Source organism: Aulonocara stuartgranti, assembly GCF_965226115.1.
Source record: "Aulonocara stuartgranti genome assembly, chromosome: 1".
Classification (NCBI taxonomy): Eukaryota; Metazoa; Chordata; class Actinopteri; order Cichliformes; family Cichlidae; genus Aulonocara; species Aulonocara stuartgranti.
Window position 1 is genome coordinate 12,496,781 of NC_138939.1, and position 27,120 is coordinate 12,523,900.

Here is a 27,120-nt window from a genome sequence, read left to right on the forward strand (position 1 = left end):
GGAAAGAGGCGCATAAAGGAGTAGGGGCGACACCAGGCCACATTAGCCATCACTAATCTAGACCATGCACATGCACATGCACATAACCCACCCCGTTCGTGCCAAAGACGTCTTGCAGGCCTGTCTTCAACAAAGTTTTTGCCGTTAAGTTGTCGGGTCTTTCTTTTTAAAGATGCGGTGGAAGTTCTTTTTTGGACCTGGGGATGATGGTTTATTTTCAGTAGGCTGAAGTGTCGGCAGTGCCAGCGTTAAGATAAGGCTGGCCACTTTCAGCTCTGGTGTATGTAACGCATAGTCGAGGCCACATTTTGGTCACAACCCTGCGCAAAGGGGGATATTTCGACACCGCAAAGCACCGGGAAGATGCACTGCAGTAACCTGTAGCCAAAGCGGCTTGCTGCTGCTATGGGAAAGACAAGCTACCACCAGTTGGCTGACTCCTCCAAGGGCTGTCAGAGATCAATGATAGGCCACACAGGTATCCTCCACTGCACTAATGAGGTCAGTGCATCTAACACTGGCTTGTCAAGGGATGTGAAGGTACTGTAGGGCTGTCCCATTTGTGGCACTCTGTGCCATTAAATGTAATGAAATGCAAAGCCAGTAATCGTACTGCTGACCCCTTGCATACCTGCCATGCAGTGTCTAATCATGTAATGAGGACGGTGCACTGCATGCAGCAAGGCAGCTGCATACTGTGCATACCAGTTGGCAGCTCAGGGCCTATAGATGTTCTCTGAGTCACTGCACTTCAGTGGCTGGCAGTAATTAAAAACATATCCTCCTATTGCGGTCTAAGGGTCATCTAATTGATGGTCATTTAGAGGGAAATATTTAAATGACTCAGCAGCGTTCACTAAGGTATCACTGCTGTGCAGATCCTAATTCATGCTGCAGAACTTGCCATTAGCCTCTTTCAAAGTGATGAATGAGTGTCCTGAAATCATGCTTTGACTTAAATGACTCAATCATCCCAGTGCCCACGGGAGAACAGGGCGTCAACCGCCGCCGTTCACCTCAGGCTTCTGTACTGTTACTGTAGCCATTTCGGCTGAGCATCTTCAGTCAGTTTTGTCTTTCTGTTGTTTCTGCACGAGCGTTAGGTGATGTAGGTTCAATGTTTTCAGGTCGAGGAGTCCACTTCCATTGTTGTCTTTCAAAGAGTTTATCTGTTGGCTCCTGTTGTACTTTTTCCTGAACTGTCAAGCCACTATAGTGGATGGCCAGTCATGGCCACATCGATTTCAGTGCTCTGCCTCCCTGAATGCAGTTTTGAGGCTCTTTGACTTCCCCAGTTTGATCATAACAACTCCCATCTTTTTGTGCAGTAAGGCTTTTCAGCCAAATAATTTTTCTTGCAAAGTTATTATCTATTATCTCTGAGCTGGCAGCACACAATTGTTTTGTTTGTTTTTCCTATTTTAATCCCATATCTTAAACTTATAATATGCATACCCCCAAAATGTCAACATCAACAAAAATCACAAGCAAGCAATCAACTTTTACCCGTAGAACTTAGGTCAAGTTTTAGTGTACTGATTTCACCAGTCACAAAATTGTAGCTCGTATTGTTTTCTGTGTGTGTGTGTGTGTGTGTGTGTGTGTGTGTGTGTGTGTGTGTGTGTGTGTGTGTGTGTGTGTGTGTGTGTGGCCAGGTGTTTCTTTGTCCATCTGGATGTAAGTGGTCAGATTTTGTCAAAATGATGTCAGTATGCACGATGGAGTCAAAATCACATCATAATGCAGTAATTAGAACACATTGACGAGCATTGTTACTGGTGTGATCCCATTCCATTGGGTTACGCAGTGATGAATTTCCCCAAGTTTGGATCGATAATGTGTTACTGCACTGCACTGCACTGCCGCTGCTGGTTTTCACAATCTGTATGTTACTCAGGGGATCATAAGCCGTTCGTTTATGGATCATCATCAGCAGGGTGATGGTTGAATCTAGTCCGGCCGGGCCAAACAGCAGTCTTATTCCCCATAATCCAGAAAAAAGACAAATCCAGTCATCTTATCATAAAATTAGATGCTTCTCTGGCAAATTAAGATAAATGAAAAATAGGCTTTTTCTATTTTCTCCTTCCGCTCTTTATCACGCTTTGGGAATACAGCTGTGGTAAAAGGTTTAGAATAGCTGATGATGGTGTCAGCACATTGCAGCGCTTCGCTGTGCTGCAGGCAGGGTTAAAAAAAAAAAGTTTCTCAAAGCACAAAGGCCTAATGTGTGGGGCCTGTTGGTAACAGCTGAACGACCTCCAATGTGCATTGCCTGCTTGTTTGTATGTCCTGCATGAGTGCAGTGTTTAGGCCTGTTTCACCACTACAATGCCCAGATCTTCTGGAAGAAAGCTTTTTATTTTGTAATTGTTAAAAATAAAACCAGATTTAGGGTAACTGCATTACCAAAGCAAGCTGACAATTCATCTTTTAGGGCATAACTCATAACACAATTCATAACTTTGCATTACCAGACTGGTTGAAGTTTTGGCACGCTTGTGTTTAAATATTACACTTTAATGCAAGACGGTTGTGGTACCTAATCTGTCTGTTTTTCTCATGATTGTGAACGGACCAAAAACCAGTGCTGTCAACTGTTATTTTCACCAGAAACTTTGCTACACAACAGACAGAGAAAGGGGTCTGGATTTAACCCTCGACTCGTCTGTGCCAGAATAATTTTTTCCTCGTGCAAGTGGCATGGCTCGAGGGATCGCAGCATCAGTTTGTTAATTCAGCCTGAAATTTCTCTTGAATAATTGCATGGAATGCCGTGATTTATTTATTTATTTCTTTTTTTTTTTTAACACATCCAGAATAGGGCTGTGCGATATGACCAAAATCTCATATCCCGATATAAGAATTCTATCGTCCCGATAACGACATAAATCACAAAAACGTAACATTTTCTGTAAATTCTGTGAATCTCGGGCAGCTCGACTTGCGGGAAGTGTTTCCAGCTGCGCGTCATGTACCTGGAGTCGAGTGTTTTAACCAATGCATGAAACTATACATTTTTAGACATAAGTTGTAACGGCCGCCGTTTTCTTTGTGAGTATTTATTACACGGCGTGCTGCGGGGAAAACACCTGTTATGACGTTTGAGTCTAAGGTTTATTTTTTAGCACCTGGCGGCTCTTTTTTTTAATTCTCATCCGTAAATAATCTGCTCTTTCAGTTTATTTTGAAAAGTCTCAACAGGATCTTGAGCTTTATTGTGAAAGGTTTATGTGGAACATAAACAAGCGGACACGCGATGCTGTTACCCTCGTTGTTGCTAACCACAACGCATAAAAACAGGCGCTTGTCCTTCAGTAGTGTGGTTATATTAAATATAAGAGAAAGAGATAACTTTAAGAAATTAATATAACCACTACAGTGACCATCAAAACGGTGAAAAAATATTGCCCTAAACAGTTTATTTTGCGACACCACGAAACAAACCATAGCGTAAAATGAAACGATAGACGTTTTTATATCGTCATCCGATATATATCGTTATATCAAACAGCCCTAATCCAGAATCTCTTAAAGTTTAATCCTACTGCATATGGTAATCAAAAACTTTTCCTGTTGGTTGTTCCCTAGATTCATCTTGAGAAATACTGGATGCATTGCTAAGATAATATGGTACAAATATTTCTGTTTCCCTCAGGATGGATGTTACTGTGGTAATCCACTAACTTCTCATATACGACTATACTCAGGTCAAATTTTTAATGCCCTTCACTGCCTTAGTTTATAAACAGATTCCTGCAAAATGCTACTGTGCTAAAAATAAATGGAGAAGTTGAGTGTTTTCTACTAGTATGCCTGTTTAACATCACTGTGCCGATGTGCAGAGCCAGTAGCCCGGTTGAGGCTCTTGGTCTTATTAGAGGAACAGTAACTGTCTTAAGCTGATAAATGTGTTAAAACTTGGAAAAACAACAAAAGATACGGGCAATTTTAATGCAGAATATTTTTATCAAGATAATGCCTGTTTTATGGAGTGCCCTCTGAAGGAGTTTTTAATAGAAAGCTCCAGTATGTAATGCTTATTAGGTGCAAGTCATGCCTGTCAGTTTTGGTCTCGCTGCTGGTCTGGCTAAATGCTGTTCTTGCCAGCCTTTGCTGTGAAGTTGCTAAGAGTTGTCTGGTGAGTCTGTTTGGGCCTGCCAGTATACCCCCAATCATGCCAAATTCCCTGCATGAAAAAGATTAGCAGTGCTGAAGTTATTTTGCTGTACTAGGATAACATGCTATTATACAATCCGTTAATTATTTTATGGTTGAATTCGTTTTGCACTAGTAAGTCTTTCCTCCTCTTTTTTTTTTTTCTCTCCGCTTTCATTCTGATTGCATCCTGATTATTAGCCAGACATGAGCAGACCCATAATCATCCAGGCTGATGCTGCGCACAATCTGCAACTATATTCAGTGTTAGTGTTTACCATTCGGGTCTCTGCAAGCTTCTATTCGGTTTGCTAACCACCGCTCTTCAGCAATGCAGAGTGGTGGCCTAGTTCATGCCCTTTCAATGTAATTTTAGCTGTGTGTGAGTGTGCATGCATTGTGAACGCCGTCTATGTTTCCTGCTCCCTCATGCGCTTTTCTCTCTTTGTTCACTCCGTCTGTACGTCTTTAGTGATAGAACTGTAGTCATGACACACTAGCACAGCACTCTGGTCAGTGATGCTGTACTTTTACCTTTGGTGATGTATGTTTAGCTTCGCTGCACCTCTGGATGATGGTGTTGGCCTCAAGGGAGCTGGAGACAATACAGCCATTTTACAGTGTGGGTGTGATTGACACTTTGTGTTGCTCAGCCATTAGTGCAGATAAGTGGTTCAAACTGAGGAAATGTAGCTGGAGAACTGGATCCGAGAAGACAAGTTAAATGTCTTGTGGATTATGAAGACTGTTAGGCCTGCTGGGTTTAGTTTTTGTGGAGAAGACAAATTATTCACAAGTGCAAATCGAGCATAAATGTTACCATATTTTTTTTTCTCTACCTACTTGTTTATGGTGTTTATGGTAATTAATCAATTTTCTTAAAAGGAATTACAAATGAGTGCGTGACTCACACAAAAAGTGTGCAAGATGCTGTGGTTTATAAAGATAATTAATAATTCACCAATTTCCTGTCATTATTGATACTGTGTAAAGAGGTGAGTACTTGATAATGCAACAGTTCAACATAGAACTGCAGACATAAGCCATGATATTGCCTGGTCACAAAACAGTTGGAGTCAAATGTGTTCTCAATATTGGAAATGCTGTTTGGTTTAGGTGAGAGTGCACCAGAGAAAAACCTGCTGTTTCATATGGACACAACTGGATATCACAGTGGAATGTAATGGGGACCTGGCAGGTTAATGTCTGATTTGCCTGCATCTGTTACTTATGTTCTCACATGCAACTACTGTACACATGCACACACACAGACACATGCCTGGGGTTGAATAGAGTGTGTTTGTGTGAGTGAAGAGTCTCTAGACGGCTGCAGCTAAGTTTCTTTTCCTTGTTTTGATGTCCTCATCTGTTTCTTCAGGCAAAAGTCTCTGAAGCAAGGCCACAGTAGGAATCACATTTTCACATCTGATGCTAAAACGGCAGCAGAGCTGACTTTTTGGACTAAATCCTTAAAAAGTGCTAGAGGATATAGCATCTTTTCCAGAAGTATTTAGTGCCGAGTGGCAAAACTGTTGGAGCTCATTTATGAGATTCCTGTATTATCCACGAGTGACAGTGGCGGGGCCATCAAGAGCCTTGTATCGGGTAGGATGAATGTTAGCAGTCTGAAAATTGTTTGGATTCAGCAAAGCATAAAGTTTGAGACAAGAGGAAAGATGAAAAATGGCCTTTAAATTATTCTGATTTTATTTTTACAGACTCTAGGTGTCTCACTCGGTGTTTTTTGTGCTTTCTTGCTGCTGGTATTGGTAAACGTCCTGAACTCTGTGACATATTAATTCAAAAAATGTTTAACCAAAGCTCTTCCATTAAAGATATAATGTTTCACTCCTCATGACAAATTGGCAGAAAATTTGGACTGTACTTCACTTTTCCCATCACTGCTTCCCCTAAAATATTTCTACACTCCCGACATCGCTCTTCCTTCAAATACCTGTTCATTTTTTGAAGTAATTTTGATTAGATTTTTCCTATGGGAGTAAAGGATAGGATAATTATAAGCCACAAGGCTTCAGCCTATTCCTTTTTTGGTTACTGTTTGATTGAGTACTTTTATGTAAAATGATAATCTGTTGTTGTTGACTGAAATAAATATTTCACAATATTAAAAAAAAATGTTAGGGTGAAGCCTGAAAGTACACGAGGAAAGTGTTGGTGCACCCCTGCTAAAGACTAAACTCATCTGCCGCTCCCCGGGGTAATGAACAGTTTGAAAGCTTCATGTCTGATGGATTAGTTTCATGTATGTCCGGATGTATGTGGTGATATGTGCAGTGTTGTGCAAATCTCAGATGTTTGGGTTTTGATCAGTCATGTGCTGTCGTCAGGGAAGCGATTATCAGGGCCCAAAATTAATTCTGCAGCATGGCAGTAAGCCAGACGTACCCCCACAGCGAAAAAGATCCATCTTCAGGAACAAGAAGAACAAGTAGCTCTGCAGCAGATGCAACATCACAGTGTCAGTCTGGGATTGCATGAAGAGTGAAGACGGTGCGACCAGAGAACTGAGGCAACAATCTGCTTCCCAGGCACCTTAATAACTTCCACTCAAATGCACCAACTGTAGAAAAACTGCTGCTGGCAAAGAGTGGTTGATTTGGGGGTTTTCAGTTTGTTGGACATTGTATGGGTAATAAATGCAATTTATTCATAGCATGATTTTTTTGTGACTAAACATTTGCACAACGCTGTATATCTTCACACTTACAAACATATTTCTGTCCCCTCGGTTGCCAGGTATCTCAAGACAGTGACTGGGACAGACAATGACTCTAACAGATGAATGTAGTAATAATAATAATGACGATGATGATAAATTATTAAAAAAAATCGGATTACAGTTCCAAAATGTGCTGTTTAAGTCTCCGTTTTGGCAAGACCTTCTGAAGTGTCCTTGAGCAAATCGCTCAATCTCAGTCTCTTTTGTGGGGGCGCTGTTGTATCGGTAGCAGAAATTCACCTGGTGAGGAACAAGAGAAGAGAATTGACTTGAGGTTATCCATAGATTTTTACTTTCTTTATATTCCATTTTGTACTTTCACTCATGTCTGAGTGGGACGGCTGGATCCTGATCGCCATGCTGCTGTGTGTTAAAGGAAATCTGTAGCAGAGATGTTGGACAAAGATGACAAGGAAGTGATGAAAAAGGGGGGGAATGGCAGAGAGAGGGGTGTATCCATAGAAACATGAAGAACGCGTGATTTAGAGGGAGGGGAGGAGAAAGGAGGGATGTAGTTTGAAAGTGTTACAGCTACAAAACACTGGAACAAAATGGTAGGCCTGCAGCAGCATTTATCTAGCAGCTGAACTGATTGTGTTTTCCCTCACACTTAAGCTGGAAGTGCTGAATTATTTCACTGTTGTTAATTAAATTTGTAGGACAAAGGTGAAGTATAAAATGTAACAATAATGCTGATCTTTGCATGCGGGTTTATGTACCGGTTTTTCTGTCCATATGTAATATATAAACAGACAAGCAAACACGGCCACGTTTTTCTCCCTATATCACGTTTTTCTTTATTCCAGGGAACTTTTGGGTTAAAGGATCTTTGCTTGGGGTCGGTACAGTTTGACCTCTCGCAAATGGTGCAGGACGTCAGCGCTCACTACTTCTATCCTGCCGTTTTAAAATGGATTTGTCAGGTTCTGTGCGGTGCTGTCGTTTAATGTGCTGCATGTGTGCGCCTGTCAGACTGCTGATTAAACGTGAGGTTGAGGTTGATGCCGATATTTGTTTGTGTGGGTTAATACTAACGTTAACCCGTGAGGTCAAATGTTCGATGCTGCTGTCACTGTGTTTCAAACATGTCTAAAATGTCCTTTTAGGAGCTGCAGGCTTCTTAAATATGTCACAAAAGATGACACATTGCATCTCACGACTCATTTGAAATTGATGCTGGGAGATGAACACCAGCACGAAGTGAGAAATTGATGACCTCAAATGACGTAAACATACAGCTTAAACCACCTCTGCTAACCAGCAATAGTATGATTTCTTCATTATGTCAGCGTAGGATTTTTAGATAATAATAATAATAATAATAAAACTCCTTTCATTAAAACAAAAAAAAAAAAGTGTGGCTTCTGTATGAAGTACATTGCAACGGATTTACTTGTATAAGATCAGTGAGCAAGGACCAGCAACATAGTGTGTTGTCTTTGCAGGGTGCCAAGAACTGCAGTTCTGTGAGATGCCATGGGCGTCTAAAAGATGCACACAATGTGTCCTCTAGTTTGATGCCCATGGTGATATTGGAAAGCAACAGTTCAAGTTCAAGTGATGGTGCTGGAGCTTAGGAGTTTTTTCATTTTGCTCTTTGTTTCTTTACATTGGCTCTCACTGGTTGGTTAGGTTTAAACACCAAAGCTAAGTGGTTACGTTTGGGAAAAGATTCTGGTCTGTGTTCTGTTTGCATATCAAATGAATAATGTTTATCTGGTGCTTTTAGATGTTTTGGCAAGTGTCCCTTTTTAAGTGTTCCTATTTGATGTTGAGAATGAGACCCATGTTACTATTGTGAAAAATCAAGATTTTGGAACCTTTTTATTTTTGAACTAATACTGATACCAGTGACACTTTTATATAACTAAAATTTTAAATAACTCAGTACTTCTCCTTGAAGTTTATTTTTTATTTTTTATTATTTACGTGATTTTCCACACCAGACCAGCTGCCTCGGTCGCTGTCTAATCGTGTCTGCCATGTTGATTTTATAGTGTTTACGTGCTACGATTTATTTATTTATTTAATTATTTTTTAATGGTTATGTCAGACTATTATTAAATCCAAACAGATAATTCAGATTCCTCTTGTTCTAAAAGTTCTACTTTATTTTTCTACACTTCCCTGTGAAGACAAAAACACACAAACAACAAAAAGATGGTCAAACAGATATTCATACTCCGTGTACCTTACTGCCTTAATATCACTTCAGTTTATAATGTTAGCACATAGCAATTATTATTCCTGGATAAACACTTGTGCTGAAGAATGTAATGCAAAAGGTAGAGGTTCATAATTCTCTCAGGTTAGACGTGATGCACAGCCTTGGTTTTAATGTGATCTACACTTTTGGTGATTTTATTTTTAAATTTACCATTTTATTTTTAATTTTTTTTATTCAACAAAACAAACATTTGCAGCATTTAAAAAAAAAAAAAAAATTTTTCTTTGCATTATTTCTTAAGTCAGGCAGTTTCATGGTATATCACACTATTATTAATGTTATTTTGGCAAAAGTGAACTTTTTTTTTTTTTGGTAGGTTTACACTATTATTTTTCTTTTAGGACAATACAGAAAATGTAACATTTTAATGTCATAAAAAAGAAATGAAACCTTAAAAAAAACACGCTTGTTTGAGTTGGCAGTTTCTAAGACCATGAACCTCAGTGGTTTGCATGCATTATATAGCTATAATTGCTAGACAGAATATGGGAATGGCTAAGGAAGACCTCACTCTGCACAGCTTGTGTGTCTGACCATTATCTACTAAATATTGTCACACATCGCTACTACCTTCCTTGTCTCTTATCCATTCTTTCTGTGGGTTAGTTGCCCCCTCCCTCCTTAACTTTGAATCTTTCCCTCTCCCTTAATTGTTGGTAAAAATAGCATGTGACTTTTGAATTCTGCCATCTGTTGGACTGAACATCAGTTTTAGATTCACTTGTGTACCATTTTCCTTCAAATATGAAAATGATTTTGAGTTTTCCACCTGTTGAATAAACGTAAGTTGGCTGCTTGTATGAATCTTCTGTCATGGCCCCCGTCTTAAGTTTAGTTCAGCTCTGCTTTTCCTTCATCCAAAAAACCCAAAACTGCATTACTGAAAACCAGTAAAATGTGTGGCTTTACATTTTAGGTGGGGGGAAGCTATAGAACAGAGCCAGCTGTAGCACTTCTCACAGCATTGAGCAATCCATCCATGTCAATTATGCTCTCGTTCTGATACCCCCACCCCCATTCCAAATAAATTAACACTCCTGGCAGCAACTTTCACAGCTACATCAGGCACAAAATAAGGCATGCTTCTTATTAAATATGGTGCATTTAGCAGTAAATTGCCTGCCACAAATATTTGAAAATCATGTATTATTTATTTAAATACTCTCCTCCCCAAACTTTGCATTCTCATAACTGTGACAGTCGTTTCAGTGCATTTGGGCATCACTACACCTATGCATACAATCAAAGCAATAAGCAGTCTACTCATGGTGACAAAAATTTGGCTATAGATCCAGTCCTTATGACGCTACATGCTGTCATGGGGTACAAGGTAGGCTACACCACAGACAGGTCGCCAGTCTGTCACGGGGCTTAGGGTTGGATATGACACTCCCATCCATCCATAAAGCCACTTTCTGTTTCCTCGTGTGTTGACTAAACGCTTGTTAGTGTGTCTACAGGAGAGCTGTGAAGTGTAGCTTTGTAACAAACTCAATTTTTGGACACAGATTATTCTGTTATCAGGAAAATTGTAGTTATTAGCCTATGTTGTCTGTTCCTCACCTGGTTACCCGTCGATATGGGTGAGCTTTGATCACAGGTAAATGAGGTCACGTGTCTTTCTTTTTTTTTTTTTAACCATAAAAAACATCTTGTCTTGGTCATAAGTTATTTTGGTTGATCTCTGCTCTTTTCTTCATCTGTTCTTTAATGTTATTGAAAGCAGCAGCAGAGCCCCTCTCAGCTGTTAGCACACCCTCATGCTACATGTCTAGCCAGTCACTTGAGATGTAATTGTTGTTGTGTTGTATTTTGTTTTGTATCATATGATTAGAATTATGTGCAATTCATACAGGTTCCTTTCAGTACCCTTCACAGTGCTCCATTTAATCCACTCACTGATATAACAGTATCTGAGAAATGTATATCATGGATTTGAGTACATTTCGTATACCGCTCCGCAGTACTGCGTAAAGACTTTTTTAGTAAGGGCTGTGAACACATCATGGCATACCTGGATGCAGCTGTTTTTACCCCACAGTGATTAACACAGGTGATAACTGCTGTCGGACTATTGTGCTACTGTGTGTGTTTGTGTGGCCTTGTGAACACCAACATGCCATTCTTTTTCTTCTTTTGCTGCAGCCATGTTTGTGAAACCACAAAACAGAGTGAGATGGGTTTTGTGCTCGTTCTCCCTCACTCGCTCCCTGTTTTTTTTTTCTACCTCTTTTCTGTTTTTCTCTTTCCAGCTCTCTTCCCCTCCCCCTATTTCTGTTCCTCTTTCCTCCTCTCTCTCTCTTTCATTCTCCCTCCCTCCTTGTCTCTCTCTCTCGCTCTCTCTTTTCTTCTCTCGCTCTGGGTTTCCATCATACTTTACCCCTCCCTCTCCTTTTTGCCTCTCTTTCTTTCTCTCTTCCTCTCTCACGTTGCACACTGCCCCTCCCTCTCTCACTCTTTCTCGCTCTCACGTTGCTCCCTGCCCCATCTCTCTCTCGCTCCCCCCCCCCCCCCATCTTTTCTCTGTCTCGCTCTTCTGTCTCTCCCTCTCTTTCTCTTGCCTCTCTTCCTCTCCCTCTACATCCTCCCCTCCCCCACTGGTGCCTCTCATTTTCTCTCTCTCCCCTCTCTCACTCCACCATTTCACTCACTCACTCACTCCCCCTCCCATCCCTGTTCTCTTTATCTCCTCCCCTCCCTCCCCCTTCAATCCCTCTTTCATTCCATGCAATCATCTGTTCTTTCTCTCTCCCTCTGCTTCCTCTATTACGCCCCCATTTTGTCCTCTGCCATTTCCCTCTCTCCCTCTCTCTTTTTCCTCCATGTTCTTTCTCTTTTGTTGTTTACCACACTTCCATGACATTTATGATACAAACTTTATAAAAAAACCATTTTTTTCTATCACAGAAAAACGAACCCATTAGGCAGGGGAACAATTATATTTCTAGAATAAAACCTACACCTTGAACACAATACTCTCCTTCCCAGTCACACACATTTTGCACATTATCTTCTTATTTCACTCGTCCATCTGTGGTGCCATTTACCGTACTCCTCTTCGCGTAGTTCCTGTAATGACCTGGCCCGAATCTACCATTTTTACCCCAAACACTGTAGTGGTTGCTTCTCTTCGGTAGCATTCAACAAGTGGCTTACTTGCTAGACTCCAAAACAACCCCAACTGCCAGTCATCATCCTCAATGGAACATAAAGTACATTAACCAGGTGCTTTCCTCACCTATCAGGTTTAGGGTGGCCTCATGAGATGATGTGCTCCTTCAGCACAGCTGGGAGCTGCAGCCATTGATGGTTTGCTGTGGTTTTATGGGACAACTGATCTGTTTTTGTTTATATAGGAGGAGGATATATTTGAGTACGTAGAAGCTATTTTAGTCTGCACCAGTTCTTTTTTTTGTACATGAACGACATGTAGTGTTTGTCAAAGTTTAGAGGAGGAGTATTATTCTGACCTGGCTAAATCATCAGAATAAAACCTGTTAGAAAGCACATTAAAGACAAATGTTCAAACAATAATCCTGTTTACATAACCTCTCAGACAGTACACGTAGTAGTGGTAACAATAATTTTATTTTGGCACTTTTCAATACACTCAAGGTCATCTTACAGCATGAAATTAACAACAAAAGTAATATTAGGAGAAATTTAAAATCCTGAATGTAAAACATATAAAAAAACAAGCAAACATGATTATAGTTGATATGCTGATCTGAACAGGTAAGTGTTCTGTGATTGAAACTGTCAGAGTCCAGCTGATAGAGGTGAAGCGATGCTGTGTTCCAAAGACGAGGCGAACCTCAGCTTCTGGCACCCGTGGTGTTAAGTCTGATACATGGAACAGTCGGTAGAGTAGCTGAGCTGAGTATATGAAGGAGTGTGAGGATGAAGAAGGTCTGAGAGACACTGGGGTTGTCAAATCATTAAGCACTTTGAAAGTGAGGAGAAGAATCTGTATTGGATGCATTGGCGAAAGGGGAGCCAATGAAGCTGGGTGAGATTATGTGTAATGTGATCGGTGGACTTGGTGCAGTTGATGATTCTTGCTGCAGAGTTATGTACCATTTGGAACCAATTAAGCAATTCTTTGGGGAGCCCAGAGAGAATGGCATAGAGGGAATAATCCAAATGAAAGGTGACCAGGGCGTGAACCAGAACTTGTGTGCTGAGTTGAGAAAGAAACAAGTGTAGTTTCGAAATGTTACATAGGTGGAAGAAGGCTGAACCTGAGACATTATTGGAGAGGGAAAAGGCTGAACCTGAGAGGAAGAGTATTTCAAGATGATTCCAAGACTTTTGACACTTTTTGCAAAAGTGTGGACTTAAGAACCACCTATAGAAACAACAAAAAATAGACTTTTGATTTAGGATCATTTCACGTTTACTGATGTCTAGTTTGAGCTGATTGATTATTTTCCCAGTGGTGATGGCCTGTAGGTCATGGCGAGGATAGAAGGGGGAAGAGAGGTGTTGGGTTTTGCAGAAATACAAAGCTGTTTGTCGTCAGCATAAAAATTAAACTGTTTTGTGAGATGGGGGGGAAAATATTTTCAAGATAAAGAAGATAAATTCATTATTTGCACAGAAAGATACCTGAGGGATACCATGTGTGACAGAGGCTGATGAAAAGCCTTATTTGTTTTTGTAAGTCTTGCCTTGAAAAAATCATTTATGTCAGAAAGTCTCCTTGATTCCAATATTGACCAGTTGTTGGCCAATATTGGAATGCGGAATGTAAAAAGTGGCACTGAGGTCAAAGAGGAGGAGGGTATTAAGAAAGCAGGTTTCTAGTGTGAGGAGATCAGTGGTGATTTTAACAAGCTGCTCCAAATATGTCTAGAATGGAATTGAAATGGCTTGGGTGGGTCTGAAGATGTGATGCCTCTATGCTTTCCAAAACTCAGGAAATGGATGAAAGGCTGGAAATGGCCCTATAGTTATTAAGGTTGTTGGAGTCAGATGATGAGCATGTTAATTTAAGTTTTAAAATCTGCTATGACTTTACAGCTCGTGGCTCAAATCGGTCAACAACTGCTCCACTGGGTGAATGGGTTAAATGCAGAGGAACTATTTCCCTATGGGGGCTAACACATACACATTATTATTATTATATCGGTTTCCTTCTTACTGGATCTTTGGTTCTCTCTCTCTGTTTTTGTTTTGTTGTTTTTTTTAATTAATGAGATTGTCAAAAAATTAATGAAAATCACAATTCGTTTTTACGGTAGGAAAGGTATTGGTTTCACATTGCTTTAGTAAGAACACAGCTGTAGCTAGTGTAGCTACCAGTATTAACTGATTTGACAGCACTGTTATAAGTACATTTGCCAAAGTATCATATCATCGCAGGTAAGATGCATTAAAATTCTTAAAATGCAAACTTGTGGATCCACAGATTTGCAGCAGCAATGTGGAGTTGAGATCACTGCTAGCAAATATAGCCATGGCTCTTCAGTGGCTCTCTGACAGGCTCTGTAGGTCAAAGGCAGGGAGATCTGTCCAGTCCATGTTTGGCTCTGTCCCACCTTGTGTCTTTTATGTGAATATAGCCAGATCCACATCAAGTCTGGATACATTTGAGACAGACACCTGGCAGGATACATGGGAGAAGCCACGTTTGGTCAGATTTCACTTCCTGCTGCCGTTTGATTTTATCTTTAGGAAACTGCGACTGTTGCTGAACAGGAAAAAAAGTGTTCATTCGTTCTTGAGAATACAGCTTGCACATAAGGTTGGAAGATGCAGACTCTGCAACTCTTTCCCAAGTGTTTTGGCATTTCCAAATCTACATACCTTTGTGTTGTATATGTACTGCATCCTTTTTCATTTGTAAGTTTATTTGGCTTCACGGTTTGGTTTCTTATTATTTCAGGTCACAATTTCTCCTTAAGCATGTCTCCCTGCCTCTGACCATCTTGCTTTTAAATGCTTGAACTGTGAACAGGGCCCAAGAGAGTAGGAGTTCTAGCTGAAGCAGAAGTCACACCCCTCTGCATTTTGTAAAACTGCATTCAGAAATCATCCATTTAGTTTGTTCTTCATAGACAAATATGTATCGCTAATACTTTTCTTTGCATATGTAAAGCCAAAGTCAAGTAATTTTAAAGTAACTGATGGTTTTGTTTAAGTTTAAATGAGCAACACAATCTTGCATTAATTCTTACTGTGGAAAAAGTATGCAAAATGTTACATAAAGACTAGACTATATGCCATGATCCTCTCTGCTTGACTTGCGTTGCGTGACTGACAGGAAGTGTGCTGTAGTGTGACCAAAGGGAAAGTTAACTATTTTTGGAAAGTTTTATTTGGTAAATAAAAGCATGAAAATCAGTGAGGCTCAAAGTAGAGGCACCATAATACCTGCTCATTGAAGATTATTCTAAAACATAAATTGAACTTAAGGCAGGGAATGAATAATATGAAATCAGCTTATTATGGCAGCATATAAAAAAGACATACTTGAAGCATATCCACACAATATACCTTTTGCAGTTTACTTAAACAAGGGATAAGGGAAACAAAAATATGGGAAATGATGGATCGTCTGTAACTATTTCTTGTGGACCTTTTATGTTCTTGAGTAATCACAGAAGTGTTAAATTTGTTAATTTACAGAAAATTGTGGGAAGATTTGTTCCCAGTTCCTTTAGAGTCCAAGGTGACATTTTGCAGAGAACCAAAATATGCTGATTTTTATCAGGAACATTGTTGTAGTCTTGTTTCTGATTAATATTGTCTTGATTGCCTAATCAGTTAATAAATTAATCAAACCTAATATGTTTTGGGTTTTTTTCTCAACTTTGCATATTTGTGTCTTCATTAGAGCCTGACTGATATTTTGGTCCCCTGATATTATCAGCTGATATTGGCCTATTATACAGTATATACACTAGCCAGACACTTCATTAGGTACAGCTTGATAGTACCAGGTTTTACCGTCAGAACTGCTATAATTCAACATGGTGCTGTAAACATTCCTCAGAGGTTTTGGTCCAAACTGACATCATGGCGTTAATTGCTGCAGATTTGTCTGCTGCACATACGTGACAGCAATCTCCCATTCCACCACATACCAAAGGTGCTCTGTTGGATTGAGATCTGGTAACTGTGGAGACCGTTTAAGTACAGTGAACTTATTCTCATATTCAAGAAACAAGATTGAGATATTTTGAGATGATTTGAGCTTTGTGACACGTCATGTTATCCTGCTGGAAACAGCCATCAGAAGATGTGTGGTGGTCACAAAGGGATGGGCATGGTAACAGTACTCTTTAATACTGTTTAAATGATAATCGTTGGTAATAAAGGGCCCAAAGTGTATCAAAAAATATCCCCCACACCTTCACGTCACCTGGCCTGAACTGTTGATGCAGGGCAGGATGGATCTGTGCTGTAAATAGCGTTTGTGGATAGTTCAATAATTATCTGAACCAAAAAATCTAGTATTGGTCAGGCATCAGAATTTCTATCAAAGCTAAACTACAGGCATGAAAAGGGGTAACACTTTAGGTTTTCATAAAAAACACAGTAGCTGTACTTGGAGTGAACCCAGTCTCTGTAGACGTGTTCTGCGACAGGGGGGTGATGTGCGATTGATCTGATTGAAGGAAAGATTGTCACTTTTTATGGAAATGAATGTTGTGTACCCACAGTATGTTTTAGAGCAAACACTGCTTTGGCTCAAACACTCATTAATAATGTCTTCCAGTGTCTACAATTACAGTCATCTGTTGATTTATTTTTGGCAGCATCCACTGACTCACTCATGAGATTTTTGCATATTTTAAAATTTAAATAAATTCTTGGAAAAATGATTAAGTGATTGACAGACCCGTTTGTGTCTGTGATCAGAGTTTTATTGACAAAAACAGCGAGGTTGGTACCTTAGGCCCACTATTTACGTGAATCAGTAAAATAACAGATTGGTTGATAATAACACTAATAGTTTTTTGAGTCCTCAGTCTTTGTGGACTAATACACCAGTACAAAGTATTTCCTGCAAAGTGCATACAAGACACTATGCTGAATGTAAGTTTTTATATGTCTGTCGCCCTTTTTCTCATTTCGCTCCATAATTTGCAGCTTTCGCGTTGTCTCGCTTTCATCATTGGCAGGATATGCATGACCATTGTGGACCGTGAGGCCACCGTCTCGCCGCTCAACATCTATCTGATCTCTCCACGCATCCCATTTCACTGAAGGTGCCGTGGTCGTCAGATGACGTGAAAAGAGATGAAAGTTCTTCACACTTGAACTTTGACGTTTCCTCAGGCGTCAATCAGCAGCTCATTTTGTGTGTGTGTGTGTGTGTGTGTGTATGCATGTGCGTGTGATCCATGGGACTGTTTGATGCATAATTTCAAGCAGAATAATATCTCCGTGCTATTCTTTTACTTTTCATTGCTTCTTTTTCTTTTACCGCATTCTGCTCCCATCCCCCCGTCTCCTTTCTTTTTCTCTCTCTCTTTCTGTCTCCCCCCTCCCCTCTCTTTTCCTTGAGTATTCTTTCCTTTCAGTCTCTCCTCCTGCCCCCCCATCCATTTGCTCATCTCCTTGTCAGTCACCTTCCATCTCTTTCTTTCTCTCACCGTCTCTCTTCTTTCTCCTCTCTCATGTAACACGCTCGCATCCGAGACTGTGCACGAAACAATCTTCCAACACTTTCCCATACTCGTAAACCTCACTTGATCAATGAGAGAGTGAAAAGATACAGAGGGGAAGGCGCAGGGATGCATGGATGAAACACAGAGAAGAACTCAGCTGCAGATACAGGAAAAGAGACAGACAGGGATGTGCAGAAACAAAGATGAAGAATGACACACAAAGAAAGAAGAAAGGAGGGCGAGTTGCTTTGGTGGAGCCATAATTTCAGACGGATATGATGCTGATCTTGTTTTTGTTGTTGGTGTGTGCGTCTTTTGACTTTGATGTGACTTAACCTATTGATTACTGGACTGTCAAGGAACCTTGTGCATCAGTGCTGCGCCTGTGTATGCGTGTGTTTTTAAACCTACTGGCCACACGTGCTCATTTGGCTGCAAGAATATTTGGTTTGTTTAGTGTCTGCTCTGTGTTTGCGCTGGTGCGACCAGACTCGCTACCGAAACTGTGCTGAAGACTAAAGAGAAGGAGGCGGAGGGTAGCGTTAGCTCCGCCTCCTCACATCCCTCACGTATAAATAGGAGGCAAACATAGTCTATTCTCACTCAACACTCGCACTGAAGAATGAGATCCTTGAAGCACCTGAAACCTCACAGCAGGAGGAGCGTGGTGAGTTCACTGGCTCTCGCTTGTAGCATGTTAAGTGGTAGTTTGCTGAGGTGGTGGGCAACGTGGGTTTGATCCCGGCAAAGCTGAAATGATACAGATAGAAAACTGCCATCAGAGATGCTTTGATTGTATCTGGTTTTCTTTTGTTTGTAAAGTTCCTTTCTGTGGAGTCTTTTTTATTCTAAATGAAGAGCTGCCACTTGCATTAACTTATCGCAATCTCTGTTTGAGCTTTTAAAGAAAATCTTTCTCCCAAACTCTTCTTCGGTGTCATCTTTTTGTCTTCTTCACTTTTTGTTTTTATCTTTCATTGAGTGTCTGGCTTTCATTTTGGCATTTTCCTTTCTCCTTCTGTCTCCTGGTTGCTCACTGCCTCTCCCTCCCTCCCTTTCCCTCTGTCTCTACATGTCTTTCTTTTTCTTTCTTCCTCTTGCTCTCTTTTGCCTGCTGCCTCACACTCACCCTCTCACTCTTTCACTCAGCCCTCTCCTCCTCCCCCTCCCTCTCTTATGTGTGTGTCTCTCTCTCAGCCTTCCTCCTTCCCTCCTGCCCACCCCCTCCTTCTCCTTATCTCTCCTTCACTCTCCCTTTACCTTACATTTTCTCCTTTTTTTTCTTTTTTTCCTCTCCCTCCTCCCTTTCACTAGACTCTTGCATGCTCTAAGCTCTCACTCGCTCACTCTTTTTCCTGCTTCTCTCCCTCCCTCCATCTCTGTCTCTGCTTCTGTTCTCACTCTGCTCTCCAGTGTTTTTGTCTTATCTTGTGCTTTTCTATTCTTTTTTCATTTCTTAATCTTGCTCAGTTTTCATTCTTTTCTTTTCTTTTTTCTTTCTTGCACTTGAATGTGTGTTTGTGTGGAGATCAGTAGGCCATCTAATCCACCACCACACACACACACACACACACACACACACACACACACACACATCATGCATGGTTAGCACGTTGGATTAGGATGCTGTCTTTCATAGTTCCTGTCTCTCCAGATCTGAAGGTTTGTTTTTGGACACTGTTCATTCAGGTTGACTACTTGTACTAGGAAGAGTGATTTGGGGATAGATTTGCCTCAGTGGGAGGAAATGTCTGCTTTTGCGCATCCTTTCTAGTGATGTAATAAACAGCTCCTGAAAATCTAAATTGTTCTTACTTTTTCTCCTCTCTGTCAGCAACTAGCTCAAATAATCTGATCAGATGAGTCTCACCACCTTTTTTTCTTCAGTAGCTCATTTTTAATGGAGTGGAGGATGGTGCACAGTAGTTCACATTGAAAACACAACTTCCTGCCTTTATAAAAATTTACACTGAGCTTGATTTTTGTTCCCCTCTACAACACTTGGCAATAAAAAACATTAAAATGCTGATCTCTTTACAAACAGTTTGTCTCTTTCCTGTTCCAGGAGGAGGCGAGCCGGCGCCTGGGTAGATGTGAGCCCAAGGTAATGGCCAGGCTGGTGGACATAGGCACACAGACAGATCCAGTAGTTGTGCTGTCCTTGGCCCAGGCCGCCGTGCTAGGTCTCATCTCCCAGAATGAAGTATTCGGAGCTACCATTGCACCAAACGGCTTCTACACTGGTGAACCAAAAGAGTCCCCTGCACCCCCAGTAGACGGAGTTGACTACGAGTACGCAGACCAACTTATCGGCGCCAACGGAGATTATCTTGGAGAAAACTTGGGAGAAGACGGTCAGATGCAACCAAGCTGCAGCCAGCGGCGGTGGCAGCAGGGGCCGCCTCAGCATCCAGATGGGAAAATGGTAGTCCCCGATCGTCATGGCCTTCAAGCAGGTGACATGTCCTCTTCCCACGTGAAAGGGGAAGGGATGAACTCTGGAATGTCCTCCTGTGTCCACATGCTGAACAATATGGCTCCCAGAGGTGGTCTGGTTCAAGTAGATCCGGCCACCCTGAGAGGCACCAACAAGAACTGTGCAGAATGTGAGCGGGAAGCTACAAACCAGCAGCAAGCCAACACACATGTCCACCCTCCTCCCCCCCAGGTGGCCCACAGGGGACCGGAGCAGGGCCACAGAGGACTGCAGGCCCAGCGCCCGATGGGGGGCCACGGTCGAGGTGGTAGAGAGGATGAAGAAGAGGTAGAACACCAGGGGAACACAATGATGAAACCCACACAGCAGGAGGAAGCTATCAGCAGCTACTTCCAGACCAGTGAAGTGGGAAGCTACGATTCTACAGAGATGGGAATGGGGGGCGAGTATGAAGACAGCAGCCAGAGTATGATGTGGACAGACGGGAGTGCGGCAGGGCAGCATCCCCAGCCTCCACACCCCCAGCCTCCACGTAGACACGGTGGCCGTAGAGTAGACCGGCTAGATATCAACATCCAGATTGATGAATCCTACTGCGTAGACGTGGGAGACGGTTTGAAACGCTGGAAGTGTCGCATGTGTGATAAATCCTACACCTCTAAATATAACCTGGTCACACACATCCTGGGCCACAACGGCATCAAACCGCATGCCTGTCCACATTGCGGAAAGCTTTTCAAGCAGCCCAGTCACCTCCAAACCCATCTGCTAACCCACCAAGGTACGCGGCCTCACAAGTGCACAGTCTGCAAGAAGGGCTTCACCCAGACCAGTCACCTGAAGCGACACATGCTGCAACACACCGACGTAAAGCCCTACAGCTGCCGCTTCTGCCGCCGTGGCTTCGCCTATCCCAGCGAACTGCGAGCGCACGAGGTGAAGCACGAACGAGGCCGCTGCCATGTGTGCTCGCAATGTGGCATGGAGTTCCCCACCTATGCTCACCTCAAACGCCACCAGACCAGCCACCAGGGTCCCCACACCTTCCAGTGCACCGAGTGTAATAAGTCTTTCGCCTACCGTAGCCAGCTCCAGAACCACCTCCTGAAGCACCAGAGCCCGAGGCCTTACACCTGCTCCCAGTGCGGCCTGGAGTTTGTGCAACTCCACCACCTACGTCAGCACTCGCTCACCCATAAGGTATCTGACTGCTCAAGTTGCACACATGCTGTAAATTTTACCTGTAGATCAGTATTCGGCAGAGAGGTTGTTTTTCCTTTGGCTTGTACAAAAATATTGAATGCTTTGATTCTCTTTTTTTTAATAGAGAGTCAAAACAAACTAACATAAAAAAGAAAATTTGCATCTGCAGTTCATATATAATTCACCTTAAGCCTTGGGTGTAGTTAACAGATACGAGCATCCACCTATCTGGCATCCTTTGTTGTCTTTGTCAGATTCATCTTGTTACAAAAACACAAGATTTTAAGGTCAAAATAGAATCAACGTATCAGTCTAATATAAGGAATTTAGCACCTGGATTTAGTATGCTTATAAAAAATAACAGCTGGTAGAGGCTCGAGCCCCCACCTGCAACCACGAATTGGATAAGTGCAAGAAAAAAGATGGATGGATGGGAAAAAAGAAACTATTCCATCAACATGGTAATGCTAGACTTTCCTGTGTGGCTTTTTTTTCCATTCATTTGAAATCTTTAATAATGTAGTGCCAACAAGTCACGATGAGGAAATGTATTTTTCTTTTTTATATTGAGTCACTTTGAGTGGTTAATTGCCCAGTGAATAGAATAAACTCCAGGTGGGTCATAGAAACAAGAAGAAAATTGAGTTTCTAGCCTTGAATAATTTTTTTTAATGGCAACAAAACCAAGTCTGAGTTGTTAAGCAAATAGTATCAATTCTCATGTGAAATATGTTTTCGTTGATGCCATTTTCCCTGTGTAAATGCTGGTAAATCTTTGCAAAGGCTTCATCAGCAGTTAGAAACACAGCACTTAATCAAAATGGTGAAAAATCAAAGGAAATTAGAAGCATAGTAGAATTATCTGGCAAATGTTGCATTTTTAGAAAGACCTTCAATCTCCTTGTCACGCTTTTTCAACCCTTGCTGTTTCCCACACTTTCACACAGGTGGGGAAGAGAGAGATGAAGGTGCGTCGGATTACCTTGTGCTTGTATTTGTGATCATTCTTGGTTATTCTAAAATCAGTTCCTTTTGAATGAGACTTTTTTTTCCCGCCCCAACTTTTAGTCATGCCTAGTGGGTGAAGGAATAGAAGATAGCTGACAGATAGAAATCCCACACGGTGACAAATGAAAATGCTGTGTTGCTAGGGACGGGCTCAAATGTGCTTTCTACTGGGGCAACAAAAACCCAAAGCCACGTTCATCATCAAATTGAAAGTGATGAGAGCAGTGAATGTTCTCAGTGGAGAGAGAATATTCTCTTTTGTGGCTTGTTTGAGCTGGTTGTCTGTTCACTGCTCCCCCTGGTGGACAACGTCAGCTCAACCCATTTGCCGTGCAGACAGTGGGCAGACGGACAGTCTGCCAGATTTGTCTGCTTATACAAACACTGTCTCTCGACCCACTAGTGTCCCGTAATACATATTTGTTCCTCGCAATAGCCTTGAATCCGCTCATTCAGTCGCAGGTTTTTGTCTACTGACACTGACTGCAGAGTGGAGTGCAGGAGGCAGCAGCACATTCATTGAGACAGGCCTCAAGGCCTTAGATGACAGTTGTCTGCTCCTGTGACCCACTGCATGTGTTTGAGAACGTTACAGCAGCTGAATAAAGATGATTCAAAGGGCCTTTTTCCTGTATTCTAGTGATCTCCTTTGGTACACCTAAAATGGCTGCCATAGATTTTGATACGGTTGGAGGAATGAGCAATAACTTGCAGGCAGGATTAAAATATTGCCCTGACATTGTATGCAGGATGGTGACTCTTTGGCCACCCTGTTTTACATGCATGTTATACTCTTGCTGTTGTTTTTGTAGGTAAAGTTGTATAATTTAGTTGTTGTTTCAGACAGATACTCTTGGATCTGTATCAGTGAGAGCCGATGTCTTTACTTAGGTCATCTTAAGCACACAGCTCTGTCTGTGAGCACCAAAGCCCCGCCCACCTGCTCTGTGACCCTTCTGTTTACAAGGGCCAGCAAATCGGAAGAAGCGGCTTGTTTCAGACGCTGGCTGTCAGCACCAAAGTCCAGCGTGAGATAAATTTAAATAGTTTTGTATTACGACACATACAAAGCTATTTTATTATAGTCCAAGAATAACATTATTAAGCTGGAATAGCATAGGAGCATAACAGGTTCTCTCTCAGCCACATTAACCTGATATTAAAAGTGTTAAAAAAAATATGCTGACTGCTCAGTAATTTTTCTTTCCTTTGGTAAAAAATGTAAGGAAATTTAGTCACAATGCAGATTTAAAGATAGCCTGGAATGTGAAACTCACACTGAATCTGAAAATATGTGTCTGCGTGCTCAGGTTTGGGTGTGTTATGACTTGGAAAAGCAGTGAGCTTTTAGACCCCACACATTCAAATTAATCAGTATATCTGGCAACGTCTCACACTCTTGGAAGCAAACAGAACAGCTATTGCTGTATTTGACTGATGGACCTTTGTCTTCTCTTTGCACTCTGCAGGGGATGAAAGGCCACAAGTGTGACGTGTGTTCCCGAGAGTTCACCCTGTCTGCCAACCTGAAGAGGCATATGCTCATCCACAACAGCGTCAGGCCCTTCCAGTGTCACGTTTGCTTCAAGAGCTTCATCCAGAAACAGACCCTCAAGACCCACATGATCGTCCACCTGCCTGTGAAGCCATTCAAATGCAAGGTGCGTATTTTAACTCCAGACTGATAGCAGAGTGTGCAGGGCTGTTTAATTAACTGGCGTGAAATTAGTTGTGATGATGCATTTTTAGTTTCTATCGATTTACTTTAACGTAATAGGATTATGAGGGAGAAGAAAGTGCTCCTAGAAAGCATCTCATAAGCGTCTTATAACCTGATATCAGTACGTTTTCTAAAATTAAATGAGAAGAAAATCCCAGACACGAGAGGCCACTATCGCCAGGCAGGATGCTTTTATCACATCTGGTATAAGTTTTTTCTCTGTTTATATCAGTGCACCTAAATTATTTTTTTTGTATACTTTTTTCCAGGTTTGTGGCAAGTCTTTCAACCGAATGTATAACCTTCTGGGTCACATGCATCTCCATGCTGGCAGTAAGCCCTTCAAGTGTCCTTACTGCACCAGTAAGTTCAACCTGAAAGGAAACCTCAGCAGGCACATGAAGGTCAAACACGGCATGGATGTCTCACCAGAAGGACAAGGTTAGGCTCACTTTTTTTTAACATTAATATCAACCTTACTTTCTATCATATGCATTTACTGTGAAAGGGATGGATCCTTATATTAAAAATGGCCAAACTTTCATATGTCATAGAACAACAAAAATGTTGCACCTTTTTTACAGTTATTTTTGCGCTAATATTGGATAATAATTTACAGATAAGCACATTAGCCAGGTGTTTTATACTGTTTCAAAAGTAGATGTTTGCAGAAGGTTCAGTTAATGACATCAGTGCATGTACAAGTAATCCCATATGAGCCAAAGCTCAGGCTTCGCACAGCTCCCAGTGCTGTTCCAAACAGTCTTTTTTCCTACTCTTGAATCTGTGTCAGTGAGAGCAGATATCCCTAAAATGGTCATCTCAGGCACACAGCTGTGGCACCTCCTGTTCAGACGTTCTGTTTGCATCAGGCCACAAGTCAGAGGAAAGTTGCCTAAAAGCAAGAAGATCTGAAACGGCTTGTTTCAAATGCGGGGGACACCAAAGCCCAGTATAAGATAAATGAGGATTATTTTAAACTATGAATGCAAAGAAGAAGTAGAAATATGGAGCTGAAAGTGAGCTTTTTCTATCCATCTGCCCAACCACCTATTAATCTTCCATTTATACAAAGTCAGCTCATGGTGGCAGCAGGTTAAGCAGGCATTTTAAATGTCCTCCCTAGCAACACTTTCCAGTTCCTCTTGGCGGGTCCTGAGTCGTTCCCGAGCCAAATGAGGTATATCATTTCTCCACTGAGTTCTGGGTCTACCCTGGGATCTCTTCCCAGTTGGGTGAGACCAAGCAACCTCCAGTGGCTTATTTAATACTTCCTCCACAGTCTGCCTCTAAGGTTAGGGAAGCTCGTTTTAGCCGCATGTATTTGCAACTTTATTTGGTCATCAGCCAGATCATGACCATAGGAGAGGGTTAGAACATGGACTGATCGGTTCAGCCTAAATAGTTAACTTTTGGCCCAACTCTCTGTTCACCATAACAGCCGGGAACATTCCTGCATTACTGGTGTCACCATACCAATCCCGTGCTCAAACTCACACTATGCCCATTTTGTTTTTCTTCTTTTTGCTGTAGACTTGTATTATTTGACTAATTTCTGCTTGTTTTGAGTCTAAGACATAAGATTAATTCACTGATGCAATACGTTTGCAAGGTTGAGATCATTACATTGTCCAGGATTAGCTCAGAAGTGCTAAAAACCTCACTTTTCTAATAGATGGGAGTTGGCTGGATGAGCGTCATGCCATGTTGCCAGGCCAATGTCAGTCAATGCCTTTTTGTATTTTCCAGAAGTTCTTCCAGAAATGGACAGCCAGGGGGAATATGAAGGACAGAACTTCACCTTTACAGCACCGGACAGTATGGACAATGGTGGCTCCCAAAACCTCACTAAACTCACTACAGCAAACATGGAGGACATGGAGGAGTATTACAATTTTGGAAAGGATACAAGCAGCTACACTACACCTTGAGTGGCGATGGACCAGAAAACTTTTTTCCTTTTTTTGTTTCTGAAGGCAGAAGGAAATTACAGAATTGTTGTTGAGACTTTGGGAGACTCTGGGAAAAGGGGTTTTCATTTAGTTTTGGCCTCCTTCCAGAAGCGCCAGACTTGGCGGACTATGATGGGAGGCCAGGGAGGAGGAGGAGTGCTTCAAAGGAGACGTTTCAACTCTGTTGCTTATAACCGAGACACTGAAACAGTTGACACGGTGTGAAGCTCTTCTTTTGGGATAACTACGCTTACCGGCTCAGACTCTCACTGGTGGACAGTGAAATCTGTATGTTGTGTGTATGTATCAGTTATTTGAAGAGGAAAAAAAAGAAAAAAGTTGCAGTTGCAGAGCCATTGGTTACATTTAATGTGATAGAAATTTGTTTGCCATTTTTGTCATTCACAACCAATGTATACCCTCATATTTTTGACTGAAAGTGCCAGATAGACATTTTGCAACTAAGCTTCCACAGTGTCAGCTATTTACTCACTGTATATCGAAGTTTTGATACATAGTCACAACATATTCATAGGTTTGAATGCTCTTAGTTAACAACTCCTAATTGTAGTTGCCCGTTCCTGCCTATTCCTCATTTGAAAGTTCAGACAGGTCTATCTTTAAGTGCATTTGTACTTTTTGCACATGACATTGTAGCCTTTTTTGTTTTCTTTTAAAAAAAAAAAAATCTTAGTAGGGCACCGACTACCAAAGTTGCTACTGTCTCATGTCGGCTACAACCAGAAAACAAAACTGCCGGCATGTAAAGCCCTCTCACTGTACAAATGATTCTGCAACATGCAGTGTGTTTACCCATCTTTTTTTGTTTCACATGGTTTAGCTTTGCATTAATAATCTATCCCGTGTAGTGAATATACTGCTCTAGGTTTTGAATTACCGAGTGAACAGAACAAAAAGCACTTTTTCATCAAAACCTGTCATTTTTTCTGTGAAGGCGGTCTTCAGTAAGAGTGAATTCATTTGCCTCAAGGAAGAAGAGCTGGGGATGGAAGATAAAATCTTCCGACCCCTTATAAAGGCAATATTATTAAACATA

General features: G+C 41.5%; 1 protein-coding gene across 2 annotated transcripts in view; it reads left to right on the plus strand.

Annotated features, from left to right (window-relative positions):
• The window catches only part of znf710b (zinc finger protein 710b), a 27,213-nt gene extending 482 nt beyond the window's left edge, over positions 1-26,731 (plus strand). The window contains exons 1-5 of one of the 2 annotated variants that reach the window (XM_082533622.1): positions 18,312-18,410; positions 19,809-21,380; positions 23,861-24,052; positions 24,381-24,552; positions 25,861-26,731. In XM_082533622.1, coding sequence (XP_082389748.1) covers positions 18,366-18,410; positions 19,809-21,380; positions 23,861-24,052; positions 24,381-24,552; positions 25,861-26,042 — 2,163 coding nt within the window. In that variant the 5' untranslated portion in view covers positions 18,312-18,365 and the 3' untranslated portion in view covers positions 26,043-26,731. Of the gene's footprint in view, positions 1-18,311; positions 18,411-19,808; positions 21,381-23,860; positions 24,053-24,380; positions 24,553-25,860 lie in introns of those variants that run through there. The other variant, XM_082533623.1, reaches the window with a different exon arrangement.
• Positions 26,732-27,120: the final 389 nt, after the last annotated feature.